At 41.1% G+C, this 15739-nt stretch overlaps 1 protein-coding gene across 1 annotated transcript; it reads left to right on the forward strand.

The window, feature by feature from the left end:
- The first annotated feature begins 4920 nt into the window (after positions 1-4920).
- On the forward strand, positions 4921-15074 carry tab3 (TGF-beta activated kinase 1 (MAP3K7) binding protein 3). Its single transcript, XM_050055402.1, has 7 exons — positions 4921-5111; positions 5828-5999; positions 6235-7492; positions 9506-9666; positions 10109-10202; positions 12273-12356; positions 14165-15074. The coding sequence occupies exons 2-7, from the start codon at positions 5898-5900 to the stop codon at positions 14308-14310; spliced, it is 1845 nt and encodes a 614-aa protein (XP_049911359.1). The 5' UTR covers positions 4921-5111; positions 5828-5897; the 3' UTR covers positions 14311-15074.
- The last annotated feature ends 665 nt before the right edge of the window (positions 15075-15739 follow it).

Here is a 15739-nt window from a genome sequence, read left to right on the forward strand (position 1 = left end):
TTTGTTTGTTTCAGCTATAAATTTGTCTGATTAATGATGTTTATAGCAAAATCCACTGTCCTTTATTTATTTTTTTATACCCTCACTGCCATGCTTTTACTTTGTATTTGCTATTTCCTGTTTTTTTTTTGTTGTTGTTGTCTTTGTTGTTGTTGTTTTTTTCAGCTATAAATTTGTCTGATTAATGAAGTTAATAGTTTTTTTCAGCTATAAATTTGTCTGATTAATGAAGTTAATAGCAAAATCCACGGTCGTTTATTTTATTAATTTTTTAATTATATATTTTTTTCAGTAATGGTCGACCAAGATAAGAATAGCTGAATTGTCTGGTACAAGAGAAACTAGACACCTCTGGTCAGGTCTGTTTGGGAGGACTACAGTCTAAATGCAGACAGACATTATCATTATCTGCATGTTGACCCGTTAGAGTCAGGATTCCAGACTTATCAGTTAAGAGGGACACCAGCTTGACCTCTATTTTTCCCGCCTCACCTACATGTTGCTGTCACTCTGCCATGCAGTGACGGTTGGAACTCACGTGATCATGCCAAGAGGTCACATCAAGTCAGAGACCAGAAATTCAATAGCACATATTTTAGGAGATAGAGGCCTATTGCACAAAGTTCTGATGAGCGGGTCTTCCTTTAATCTAAGATGAGAAAGTGGTTGTCTCACTGTGGGTGGATGTAAATAGAAACTCTACAGCAGACACATTTTGTCTGCCCCAATGGCTCCATGCACAGCTGCTGACTCACTGACCAAACAGGCCACAGGCAGAAAACCCACCAAGTTGTCCCCATTCAAGTATTCCAGGAATGTTATGGAGATTTCTGAGAGTTGGTGAACCTCTTCATTGATCTCGCTGTTGGATACTTTGCAGCACTGCCTAAATAATAAGTTGTGATGTACTGAAAACCTTGTTTAGTACATTGCATTACATATTCACTTGAAAATGATGTGTGAAACCAGGTTAAACAGCGAGTGTTCATACAAGCAATGCTCACTGCATCCAGTTGGAGGTGTTGAGGCTTTGGGAAACCCCCAACAAGAGGGCCGAAGCTTCAACTAATACTGTACTCAGAAGTGAAATCTGAGACCGAGAGCATCATTCAAATTCCTTGTTTGCAAAAAGTTAAGCCTACTTGCGCACATGATTCAGCAGACATGTACAAAATAATTATAAGAGTGGTTGTAATATAATACATAGACTGCCAGCCAGCTTACTTCAAGCTCAGTGTACTTCCTGGAAGCTAGCATGAAGTGTCCTCTTTACATTGTTGTATTTGACAAGCGTTTGTCACAGATCTGTCCTGTTTTTGGTGATTTTATAAATTATAACATAAATTAGCCTTTCTTAAAAGTTACATATAAAGATTACAACAAACTAAGCTGCATGACATTGGTCAGCCTATTTGCACTTCACAGACTCTAGAGCCTCTTTACACCCCGTCATTTATCCACTTCCTGCTCAGATTGAGGCGTAAACCAGATCGGGGTCTGTTCTGTGAACTCTCAGGGCAAAGGGGCTCCGTCCTCCTCTGTTCCGGGTCCTGCGGGACATCAGAGACAACAAGGGGACTGCTTAAAATAGCACCACAGTTGTGGCAACTTATCAGCACTGTAAGGACAGCTAACCTGAGTCAGATCGGGCCTCAGCTGCTGCAGCTCAGCCCCTGGCACCCCTGTGAATATTTTTGTGGTGGTACAGCCCACACCCCACTGCTGAAGCCCCAGTCGACTGGCTCAGGAGGTCAAAACTGAATAATGTGCTGGTGGATGGACACACCAGTGCCAGCTGTCCACACCTCCACTGAAACACAGTGCATAATAAATATCAGGTCGCATTATCCTGAATAAAAGCTCAGATCAGACAGCTTATTTGGTGAACACTGACTCTAAACCCCACTTTTATGCACGAAATGTCTATCATGGCTCTACATTGTACACTTATTCTGAGAGTCAGGAGTGTCTGTTGTATTCATGCCGAGGGCTTGCATGTGCTAACCAGCCTAGACTGTGACCAGACCCCAGCGGTGAACTCCACCTTATGATGCTCCTCTCCTTTGCCCAGCAGCTGCCCAGTCAAACAGGGTTAACAGAGGTTAAACCACTGCTGCTGAATTGACTGGCCAGGCCCATTAATCTCAAAAACCAGATTGTGATGTTATTCTCTTATAAAGACCTCCATAGAGGACTAAGGTATGTGACCTTTGTTTTTGCTTTAGAATTTATCTGTATCTCCAACAACTGAATATATTTTAGCTGTTTCTCTCTTTAACTACACAACTAGTGAATATGCTTGTCATAATGTCCCAGCTGTGACTGCTGAATACTTTGATGTTAAAAGGAGAAAAAGTAATCCCATCACAGAACAGGTGCCTCCTGTAGCCAGAGCACTCTTATGAGGCTGCTTTAACCCTTTGAAACCTGGAGTGACATCACTTTTCTTGTGCTGCTCTCAGCAACCTTTGAACCCTGAAGATATTGGTGTGATTTCTGTAAGAAACATGGGAAACAAGGCATTGATCAACTTGGTAAGAAATGTCCCACAAATTGCAAGAAAAAATTAATGAATTGAAAAAAATATATTTTTTTTAAAAAGGGGGAAAAAATAGGGGAAAACTGTTTTTATAATTATTATCATTATTACATTTTAAAATTATGTTACAGAATTATTATCATTTTTAAGCACACTTTTCAGGTCATTTTTTTGTTTGTTTTCAACTTTCTTTCTTTCTTTTTTACTAATTTTCCTGTTTGTAATTTTCTCTTTTTACTAATTTCTTGCTCATTTTTCGAGTCATTTCTTTTATTGCTCATTGCCTTCTTCCCATGTCTTAAAAGAAATCAAGCCAATTTGCTTAGGGTTCAAAGGGTTAAAGAAACACAGTGAGCCTTTTTAAATGAAAATGTGATGTAAATTTCGCAGAGTGCAGTAAAAGTAATTTAATTTAATATCATATGACAACGTGCAAAAATTCATGAATGCAATTTTAAATGTTTGGCCACAATACACTACATGAAAATAAAAAAATGCTCCACAGATAAGATGTTTTCTTAAATGCTCCATTATGTCCTGCATACTTCCTCTGCGCAGTGTTCACCAACCTAATGTCAGACAATGTGAGACATAACTCTGCATTATTGGCTGTTTGACAACCTCACCACAGAGAGACTGTTACCAGTGGTGCTATCCACGACTGACCACAACCCCTTAACAACACCAACCACTGCATTATCACAGTTTCCCATATAATTGAGCACCAGTCAACAGTTGGTCACATGCTCTGGCCTCACATATTTCATTTTGCCTCCATCTGGAGAAATCATGAGGGGGGTTTCATGTGTTTTGATTCCTCAACTGTTAAACCAATTAAATCATAAAGTGCATTTTCCTTTAGAGAAACCCATCAAAGTTCAGTTTGTTGCTGAAGTGTGAGAGCTGTTGCAGAGTATATGGATCTCTCACTGCCCTCTAGTGAAAACACACAGACAAAGGCCTCTGACACATTGACTTTGTTGTTGACACTATTCAATTACATGTCCTATTCCCTTCACTTCTTTACTGTTTTAATTCAAAGGCTGTTGATGAACCAAAGTACTGCAGAGCTAATGAACATGATGAATAAATATTGAGCATCACAGCGACACACACCCTTCTTCCATCATACAAAACCTGTTTTTCCCTCTATATTATTTACACATACTTACAGCATGATTGTCAGGTCATGTCTACATGCCAGAACCAATTATCAAATCATGCAAAATGAATTTAAATCATGTGACTGATCTCTTTTGTTTCTCTGCAGGCTGTAGATTCACACATGCATGTTAAATATGACATATGATATTACTGGAGACACACAGCAAGAGGTGGATGGACTTTCCTTAAGGATTTGGAAACTGAGAGCTCATCCTCCTCCATACAAAAAAATTTACAGAAAAAAAACACTCATGTTTACTTAGTGGAATTCCAATCAGTTTTAAAGGGGTAATACATTTGCTTCTTAATCTTTTTTGTGTGTGTGTTTACATACTTTATAGCATGTGGTATTAGTTCTTTAGCCTGTTTGTGTTATTTGAGTTGTGTTTATTGCTATAACGATGTTTTTATCTCACTCTTTTGGCCAGGTCTCTCTTAAAAACTGGTCTGAATCCCAATGAAAATTTCATCTGATTAAATAAAGGGAAATCAAAATGAATAAAATGTGTTTTTGTCTTATATTAACTAAACAGTGTTTATGCCATAGCCCCCTATTCAATGTTTAATGTGATGTGAGTGATATAGTTTTATGTATGGGGTCTAACAGCAATAAGAGCGATATATATATAGAGGGATGTTGATAGTTTATTGAATGGAGTTTGTTGAATCACTTGTCATTTATTTTCGTTTTAAAGATAAAAAATCTTCTTAAAATGTATGCTACTTTTATGGGAGACTTTATCCTGATTTTATATGGCTTTGATTTTACTCTAATTTTCTGTTTAGTAATTTCTAAAAATAAATAAATAAATGAATAAATAAAAGTCTATTATTATCTTTTTTATTTCTTTAGTTGTGCATTATTGAAATTGTTTTTATGTGTTATTATAAAATCAAATTATTTCAGAACTTGTTTATTTTATTTATTTATTTTTTGCCTTTTATGAAGCACTTTAAAACTTGTATGAATAAAGTATATAATGAATAAAGATTTTAGCCTAATAATAATTTCAATTATGAAAGTGTGTCTTAATTACAATATTAATGATAGCCTATTAAAATGTGAATGTAAAATGTGAATATAATATATAATATAATATAAAAACTGAATGGAGTTCAACCATCCGATCTTGATCACAGGGGCAAGGCATGCAGACATGCGCAGTAGCGACAGCGTCGATCCAGCCGATTTGAACAACTTCCTGGTCCGGGAAAATCTGACATTATCGCGATAGACAGCCTGTTCGTATGCAATTCAGCGGCAGGGGCCTGACGCTGGAATGCGAAACTACAAGTTATTTTGTCAAAAAAAGACATTGACAAACCTCAGCGTACCATTTTGGAAATATCACAACTCCCCCCGGGACTCAGCCATGGTCCGAGGCACGAGGGAGACTCGTAACACACGGTAAGTTTTATGAAACCGCCAGTGGCTAACGCTCGCTGACTTTAGCATGGTTAGCTAGCTAATCCATCAACACCCAGGCTTGTGACAGCTGACCAGCCAGCAGGACCAGGCTCAGGTTAGCATTAGCACAGTTAGCTGGCAGGCAGTTGACGAATGGAGTTAATCTTGTTTAAACGGGTGACTTGTATAAGGGATTGTGTTGCTGATTTAGTAACGGGTGACATCGGACAATCTACCTGCTGTGGTAATGTTGCTTCCTGTGGTAGCCTCACGGCACACCGGTGTGCTTGTGTGTTTGAGTGATGTACGGAGGCTAACAGATGCTGATAACTAGCCTGCTAGCTAGCAATGGTATGTCGTCGTTGCTTGGTGCAACAGTATGGCTAAACAAACAACAACAGACTGACAGGCACCTTGCTAGCACTCGTGTGATAATGTGAATGAATACCAGTAACGCTGGGGTGTTTTCACCCTGTCAGTGTGTTATAACCCGTCTGTTTCACCTCTCTTGGTGGATAAATTAAGCTCTCTTCGAAAACTCAGGTTGACACACCTCTCAGATATTATTTTATTCATGTGTTCGTTGTAATTATTGCTGACACATTGGGTGTGTGGCAGAGATTTGGCAGGCCAGCAGCGCTAATAGGGATTATTGCGAGCACTCCCATGACATTCAAGTTTTGCTTCAGTTCTGCCTGTCATGTCTGCATCTTCAGGGGATGAGACGAGACCGGTTTTTTCAGCATTTGCAGCTTTGGGCTCGTTGACTCTCTGTGTCGGCTCAGGATGGCGCAGGGAGGCTCTCAGCTTGACTACCACATCCTGCAGGACCTCAAGCAGCGTTTCCCAGAGATCCCAGAGGGGGTAGTGTCACAGTGCCTTCTGCAGGTACACACACACACACACACACACACACACACACACACACTCATTCCTGCATATGCTCAGAAGAGCTGTTTAGAGAATGTTGGAAATTTGTGGCATTCACTTGGGTAGCAGGGTGATTTGTTTCAGGATAATTTGCTATATTCACACTACTCAATATATTGTAATATCCCCCAAGATGTATCCGTATGACTGACCCACAGTGCATGACTGACACTGCTCTCTGTTGCTGTCCCAGAACAACAATAACCTGGATCTTTGCTGCCGCCTGCTGGCTCAGGAGAGTAACAGATACCTGTATGGCGAGTTCCATCACAGTCCAGAGGAGGGGCGGCTGAGTCGAAACCACATGCTGCACATTAGCCTGGGATACCCAGGCTCAGAGGCAAGCAAGGCAAATGGAGGAGCAGCAGGAGTAGGGCGCTCCCTTGTGCACAGCACCAGTGACAGTCACATCGAACCTCAGCGGCCCAGCTACCCTGAGCCACTGTCAGCCCCCGCCACCATGGCCCCCTCCCCGGGTTATAACCCTTTCTTCATGAACGATCAGAGCCGCTCAGCTAGCACTCCCACTCCTCCACCCACAATGCAGGGCATGTCTCCCACATACTCCCCAGTCCCACGTTACACTATGAACCCTATAACAGTCACGCTTTCGCAAAGTATACCCAGTGTCCCACAGGCTCTGCAGATTCCTCCTGGCCACTATCCTAACAGCTCCAATACCACCCTGTATATACGACCCTCACCCTCCCAGAGCCCTCAGCCAGCACCCTGGTCCTCCTCAGGGGCACCTGTATATCAGCATCAGCAGTCCCCCTACAGCACCCCCACGTACGGCTCGCCTTACAGCTCCCCGCAGCATCAGGTCCAGCCCCAGCCGCAACCCCAGCCGCAACCCCAGCACCAGCAATATGTCTTCCTCCCTATTAGCTCGCCAACCCTTCCCAGCATGCCCTACCATCACCAGCAACAACCCCAGCAACAGCCACCTGTTTACAGGCCCTACCACACAAAAAGCTCCCTCAAGAACCAGATAGAGATTACCCTGGAGGGTCCACGACCTCGCAGCAACTCACCTGTGCACAACCCACACCCCCAGGGATCGCTTTACATGGCCACCAGCCCCTCGCCCAGCTCCCCTTCGAGGGGTATCACCATGAGTGGACCTCAAGGCCCGGCATCCTTCCACCCTGGGATGTACCTGCAGCATCAGGGTCCTGCAAGGCCTCGGCCTGCCTCCTCTCCTCAGCCAGGCCAGTCAGCCTACACCTTCAAAATCAAAGTGTCCCCAGGAGGCCAGGCCCAGAGGCCACTCAGCTCACCTCCTGTGGCTGAAGCAGAGTCTCTTCTCAACATAGTAGATCAAGCGGAGCACAACACTGCACCTGCACCCATCCTGCCCATCTCCGCTCTGCCAGGGAATATTGTCAGTCAGTTTCAACATATGCCCCGACGTTCAAGCTCAGGCTCTGATGACTATGCCTACACACAAGGTAGGGGATTCTTATTTTTTTAATCCTTTTCTCCATCTATTGCTGTGTGTGTGTGTGTGTGTGTGTGTGTGTGTGTGTGTGTGACTTTCTGTCACTAGTGTTGTACAGTTGAAGTTGACATTGGATGTATGTTTCTAAAAGAGACTCAACTAGAGCATTTAGCCTGAAAACAGTTGTATCAAAGCGTCATCTTAGAATATGTCTTCCTTGTGTTTACAACACCACTGTAGAGCAGAGTTTATAGCTGCATATCATCTTAGAATTTGATGACTGGGCTATGTTGTTTATTGGTGGTTAAGATGTGGACCATATAACTGCAATGTCCCTGGTTTGATTCCAGCTGGGTGTATTTGTAGTTTGTCATCTGTCTCTCTACATTTATCTACACAGTCACTAATTACATATTCTAAAAGTGTATAAAAATTCATGTTCACCTCATTGATTTAAAGGTTCATTCTGTTTATATTGTATATATTCATACATATATGAGCAAATATTTAAGATCTCAACAGCTTTCCAGAATTTGATAAGAACCAATTTGTTTATATGCTGCATGTTTGTGTGCTTTCCATCAAGAATGGGCCGAAACCTTCTGTCACAGTACATGTAATTTTACATCTTGGTAACGGTATACATCACAATACAGTAATTATTTTGAAAATTCAATCATGGGATAAGTAACCATACTGTACTTCATCATATTTATTTTCTTCTTTACTTTGGAACTTAGATTTAAACAAAAAAGCAGCTGTCTCACATGAGACAACACTTCAGTTAAAAACAAAATAATTAAAACAGTAAAACTAAAAACCTCTCAAATTTGAAGCTTTAAGGTTCCAGACAACAATAATTTCAAGTGTTACAGGTGTCTGTATTTACAACTTCGTTCCCCTCCTCCATGTCCGCCCAAATCACGTTACCTTGCCAGGCAGCTGGATATGCAAGATCACGCAAGAATCTTGAGTTATAATGAGAATCAAGTAGTGATTTGCTACATAACCTGCCCCGAATAGCTCCTGCTGTAGAAACGGTCTTGACAAATCTCTACTGGTGGAAACATACCTACTGTCGTATGGTATCTACCGTCATATCTCCCAACACTACTTTCTATGGCTATAAGGTGTTCCTACAGTAATATGCAGCAATCCTTACACGCCAACTTTATGTCTAAAACTGACAGTCTTAAAATTTACCACTTCACCAACACAAAGATGTGTCGGTGAAGTGGTAAATGACCATCATTTAGTTGCGATCTTGTTTGCATAGTTTGCTGTCATATTCGAAGCTGTCTCCTGAGTGGGGTTGCAGCAATAGACAGGTTTCAAGGTATACCATGATGTAAAAGTTGATGGTAATCATACCGTGTGAATTTGCCTTAGAAGAGCAACTGGACGTTGAATCTCCTGTTAATTTTAGTTATTTTCTAAGGGGAGACTTTTTACACACACTTCCATTAACAAAATAGATTCAAGTTTCAATTATGTTATAAAACATTTGTTCAACCAAAAATAACCCTTCCATTTTTATTCCTTTAAGGGTCATTCTCACTGATGATGATAATAATTCTGTAATACTGTGATACCATGAAGCTGCAGTATTTTCTGAGACAGTTATTGTACCGTGGAAATCTCATTGCATTGCAACCCTACTCCCAAGCATGGAAATCATGTCATTTTTGTGACTGCTTTGTGTCTGTTTGCCCTCTTTAACTATGTTTGTCGTCTTGTGCTACATACTGTTAAACTGCTGATGGTCCGACTTCTTAGAAAGCAAACATCCTGCTTGTTGGCCTATATTTTAGTTGTCTGTGTTGCTACCTTTCCAGTTTTTTGTTTTTTTTTCCAGACATGAATTAGTTAGTTTGTTCAGCCCCTGTTCCTTTATGCAGTGTTGGGCTCTATTATTTGTGAGGAGTAGTAACAGTGCACTAAAGTGAGAAAAGGGTTTATATAAAATTGTATTTTTTTATTTTATGAAATAAAAGCATTTTGTGTTTGGTGTGTATTCCTGCAGCTCTCCTGCTCCACCAGCGGGCCAGGATGGAGCGTCTAATGAAGGAGCTTCTTATGGAGAAGCAGAAACTAGAGCACCTGAAGTCCGATGTCAATAGCATGGAGTATGACGCTCTTCAAAGACGCTTTCGACGAGTCAACTCCACCAGTCTAATACCCAGAGTAAGGACCGAACAAACGTTTTCTCCTCTTTACAATTTTGTGTCACTACTAATCTTCTAAAACTTTTCACATGCTTACAAGAGGTGACGTACAACAATAGGCTTATCCACAAGTTTAACACTCAAAATATTTTAGACTCTGTCTTTATCCCATGGCTGTGGAGGCTCAGTATGCTACGGCAGCTACATTGCTACTGACTGACTCTGGGTTTGAGCCAGGCTTTGAACTTAATCATGTGTTGTCATATCAAACTTAACTTAACCTAGTATTCTAGGCACACCCAGATTGTAGCAACAATAAGACAATTTGCTACGCTGTGTCATGAAAAGTGACGTTTAAACAATTTTTTATTAGTAAGAAGAAGTTTGGAAGGAGTGCTGGGGAATACTTGGGTGTTTATTTTGGTCTAATCTAACTGGGTTGTGTGTTTCGCTGGCTGCAGCCTGAAGAGATGACCCGATTGCGGAGTCTGAACAGACAGCTTCAGATTGATATCGACTGTACCCTGAAGGAGACGGATCTACTGCAGTCTAGAGGTATACACACACACACACACACACATAAATGCACATTCCTACACATAAACCTTTGAAGTGTGTCTCTGATTTATTTGAAAGCATTGATCTTGAAAGAGCCAAGCCCAGAAGCAGACAGAGTTGGGTCCAAAGTGATGGATGAGGCTCCATCACACTGCATACAGATGCAGCTTTCTAAAAATGACCGGCTGGTCTGTGACAGGACCCGGGCCAATTCAGTGTTGACACTCACTGGGCCCATGCACAGTGTTTGGCTGGTGCGTGATCCTTGCTGATAACGTAATTGATATCAGCCCCTAATCTCCGAGTGTGAAAGAGTTGCAGAGCTTAATATATGTACCAGGAGTGATGTTTTTGAAACAGTCCAATTGGCAGCAGGCTCAAGAATGTAACTAGTTTGCTTGCAGTTGGCCCCGTGCCACTGAACATTTGGGTCGTGGTCGTCCTGGGAAATTTGCGAACCGTTCTTCCACTTTGTTTCAATCTTGGCAAACACTAGCCGACATGTCATGTATGCAAGTTGTTTTCAACCCTTTCTCTGTGCCGCTCTTCCATAAAGCTGCAAATGGTGAGGCACCCGGGCAGCAGTTGTTATATATACAATGTCTCTCCTCTGAGCCTCTGAACGCTGACTTCCCTCATCAGTGCCCCTCTCACACTTGTTGTTTTTGTGGATGGCCTGCTCAGTCAATGAAGAAATCTAAACAGCTGCTGCAGAATAATTGGATTTTCTGGTCAGCCCCTGAATTTAAACGTATACTTCTTGGGTGCATCATGTTTGTTTGAATGTTAAAATGTTAACCGAGACATGTTGTCTTTGCTGGCAGACAAAAGACATGTTGAAAATCAGGGTATCATATTGTTACATACAATTACATACATTGTTCCTGTTATTTAGATTTTTTTAACCTTTGTCTTGGTGCAAAGTATTTGATATTTTGGGCTCTGTCCAGTTATCTAACGGCCAGTTGTTGCGAGTTGTTGGAGAAAATAGTTGAATGGATGTTATAGGCCTGTTAAAAATGGTGTTAACTGATGCCTCTTTTGTAACAAACAGCCAAATGTGAAGTCATAATACGTGTGAGTGGTCTGTGTACTTCTCAGGGCCAAGCTTTCATACACTCACAGAGCAGCTTATTTAGTTAGAGAACTTTGCTTGCAGAAAATTCCACCCAGTTGCAAAAATAAAACAGAAAATCGGGTTAACATCTGACTGCAAGCCTGTGGCTGTACGGCCTGTATTTCTTTTTAGGCTGATGAAACTGCACCTAAGCAGACAATGAAATCCCATGTTGATTAATGTGTCGTAAATCTGATTTGAAGAAAGATAGCAGGCTTCCTTATTTAATGTTGCAGTTAATTAAAAAAATGTGTTTTGTATATCCAAGTGAAGACTTGCCAAAAAGATCAAGGTTTCATCTCCTGGCAAAATCCTGTGACTGTGAAGAGTGCTTGAATTGGCTCCTGTATTGTAGCATCAGTGATTACCCTAGCGGCCATTAAGACCAAGTCAAGCACTACATTAACAAAACACAAGGGGCTGCGTTGGTCGGGGCTTGTTGCTACGGGTGCCAGTGAGATGATTAAATACATTCCAGGACGGTCAGTTTGAGTAATGGATCCATGAATTTCAAGGCTTTTTGGATGCTAAAACACTGCACAGTGGTTTGTAGTACTATGAGACAGGATTTTACGACTCTGGAAAGTTATTACAGAAACAGTTATTTGACCAAACTCTGTCGTAAAGACCTGGAGGTAACTAGTAGGATTACGCTGTTCATGTTACAAATTAGCCTAACGGGAATGTGCCTGCATTTGATTGGACATCCTAGTGTGTAACCAGGTGATGTTTCATTACGTTGCTGCAAAATAGAGCCAGATTCAACTTCTTCACCTGTTGATCCTGCAGTCCTCTCTGCATTGCAATGACTGAGGAGGCTGGTATCGTCAGTCTGAACACAGTAGTCAGTCAGGAGGTTCAAGGAGAAAAGCTGGAAACTGTCTGGACCTTTGGTTGGGATAGACACATCTGAACAAACTCATGTATCTGATTTCTGCTTTCTCCCACAGGGAAGTTTGATCCAAAAGCAATGAACAACTTTTATGACAACATTCAGCCTGGTCCCGTTGTGCCGCCCAAACCTGGGAAGAAAGGTGAGAGTTTTTTTCAACACAGTTTTCAGAATTTAAAAATGAGTCATGAGACATTTTCATCAAGAGAAGAAAAACAGATGCCTCATGCATTAATCCTGTTGCTAAGTTACAGGTTTGAGTTTCATTGCAGGATCATTCAGGTCACTGATCACATACAGTATTTCTCTTATGCCTACCATACTCTAGAGGACTTTGAAAAGACTTTTTAAGGACTAAAGTCTCACTCGCTTTTACACACCCCTTTTACAAAGACTGGGGGTCTGGCAGGGTCACTATTTGCTAGACTACAATTAGATATCTTATGAGATTATTTCCCATCCTGCTCCCAGTAGAGAATATTACGCCAAACTTCCTTAAAGAAATATGATTTAACAATCCCCCATGTGTCAGCATAAAACCCCACATAATTCTAGAAAAAAAAGGTAAAAGGTGTCATACATTCTCATCATTTTGGCATCAATATATTCTACAAAAAAATAAACTGTAAGTTCGTACAAGTTTTACATTTTGAATTTTGAGTTTTCACCTCAAGTTACAATCAGCCTCAGTTGATTAGCTGCATTATTTTAGTGGGAGGAGACCGGGGGAATTGATGCTCATATGCCTCCCCGGAGTCCCCTCCATGTTTACCATCTACCCAGTCTGCTGCTTCTTGTCGGTACTGGAGAGAGCGCAGCTATTGGTTGTTGATAATGTTCGCGACATTGAACTTCACAATTTGCACCAAAGACTTATGGTAATATTAAACGTACGATTTTGTTGGAACGTCATGAAGTGAAAAAGATCGACTCAAGACAGCTCAGTTTAATGACCACCTTAAGCCAAACGATCAAGATCACTGGAGATTTAGAGAAAGTGAAATTGCTTGAAAATTCGTCTGATATAAGCCCGAGATTTGTTCTGCAGATTTGGGACATTTTTATTTTCAAACCAAAACTAAAAGCTTAATTTCGACTGGGAATGTAGGCTGAACATTTGTATCGGCCGATATTCACCTTGTTGACTGCCATCAGCTTATCTGCAAATAAGATGACATTCATTGATGCCAGTGGCAGATGTTTTCTGTTGTGTCACATCAATTTTGCACAGGCTGAAGACTAACAGGCACAGACTTAGAATAATGAGCAGATACAAGAAGAATACAATGACTGTTTGGCAGATGGGCTCAGTGATCTTGCTGTTCTACTATGAGATGGCTCAAATGAGTATCTGGCAAAAGTAAATTATAGCACTCTCATGATGTGATCAATGTAATCTTGTAAAATGTAGTTTATGGCGAGATGGTCAAATTTGTTGTTTTCACAGCAAGATAAAAAATATATTAGAATGGGGATTATGATATACAATATATAATAAAAAGAGGTTTTTTTTAAAGGGTGTATAAAGGTTTCATGAATTTGAATTTGCTCTCATGCAAAGGTCGTGTAATAAGGCCGTAATTACTTACAAACAGTTCATGTGTTTTTTTCATGGTGTAGATTTCTTCAACATAAAAACATTAGTAGTGGCTATCCACCAAATTGTTATTTTAAACATCAGCATCAGCCCAGAATTTCAAAATCAATGCATCCCTAGCGTCCACAAATTTGTTAAAATGGAAACTATATGAGAAACCTTACTATGTAGCAGATCCCCATGTCTATCAACATTAAAACTGAATGGTTGCTGCTTGAACGCCTCACACGTGTTGAGTGACGGCCATGGTTAATTTAAGCCCGGCGCTGATGACACTTAAATTGTTGTGTCATGCACTTTATCACATGAATGAACAGCCTTCGTCATGCACTGCCTCTCTCTGTTTCTGTTAGAAGCGGAGCAGGGCCCAAAGCCAGTGCCGGGGCCCCAGAGGGACGAGGACTTCGAAGGCGCCCAGTGGAACTGTGAAAGCTGCACCTTCCTCAATCACCCTGCACTCAACCGCTGTGAACAGTGCGAGATGCCGCGCTACACCTGAGCTTAGCGCTGCGCTGTAATGCCCCACCCCTGCCCCATCCCCTGCCAATCCTTGGATAGTATAAGCCCCACCCCTCCAAAGTCTGCAGAATCTGTGTAGAGGTCTTCCCCCTGTCAATCAGTATATAAGCCCCTCTTACCTGCTGAGGAAGAGCCACTACCCCTCTCTGCCCACTTGTCCTTCTCCCATCTACTACTCCTGTGCACTTTGACCCTGTTTATTTTCCGTTGGAGGATGATGATGAAGATTCTTATTCAGGACAGTCGGAGACTCTTATCATGGCAAATGTATAAAAGAGGGAGTGGCGCTGCGACTCTGGCAGTGGGTGGGTCGGGGCTTCGGAAAGGTCAAAGCGATCAAGGATTGAGGAGGAGGAGCTACAGTTTACCTAGAGAACATTCCACGCAGAAAGAGAGACTGCCCTGTTTACAAGACTGCGCCCATTCCTGAACTGACAATGGAGGCACTTCCACTTTAATCTAGGACCTGTAACTCCCTCTCTGACAGTGGAACAATGAAAGCAATGGTATATACATTCTGACTAATGCGAAATGTAGACTGTACACTGTATCTGGCTCTGTATTAGAGCTCACTTCACTGAAAGAAGAACACTAAAAGACATTTGCATATGAGTATATTCCTGGTACTTTTATGCATATTATGCCACCCTGTATTATGTGTTCGGAAGATGTTGATTTCCTGTGCAAATGCCTCAACTTGCTGTACTTAATAAAGGAGCTGATTCTATGTGACTTGACCACGCACAGCTGGCATGTCTGCATAGTTCTTTATGTGGGTTTATGATGGTGGTAGGGAACACAATATCTCAAGAAAGCCTTAAGGGAAGTCTTTCAAAATTGGCGCAAACATCCATCTAGACTCAATGATATGTATATTAGAGGTCAGGGTCACTGTGACCTTGTGTACATCTCATTCTCATGAGCGCGATATTTTAATAAGGTCTTGAGTAGGGATGGGAATCACCAGAGGGTCCATGAAATGATATCATGACGATACTTAAGTCCCGATACAATATTATTGCGATTTTAATGTGTTGCAATATTCCAAGTATTGCGATAAAATATACTGCGATATATTACCTTTTTCCAACTGTAAATTATGTCGCCCAAAGGAAAACTTTGTCAACATTTGTATATCTAATAAGATTCAATCTGTTCATCTCGCTTCAATAATTTTATTTGCAACAAAAATGTATGTCGTGGACTGAATTATTATTCAAGTAAAATACCTAAAGTTTAATTTGTATTTGTAAAATTAATAATTTATATAATAAAAAAGCAATACTTGACACTCAGTACGTTTACATGGACAGTTTAATTCCACTTTTAATCGGAATGAAAGGCCATTCCGATTAAAAGTGGTCATGTAAACGGTCATTCCGATTGAAAATTAAATCCGATTAAAGGGG

This window comes from Epinephelus moara, chromosome 10, assembly GCF_006386435.1.
Source record: "Epinephelus moara isolate mb chromosome 10, YSFRI_EMoa_1.0, whole genome shotgun sequence".
NCBI classification, from domain to species: domain Eukaryota; kingdom Metazoa; phylum Chordata; class Actinopteri; order Perciformes; family Serranidae; genus Epinephelus; species Epinephelus moara.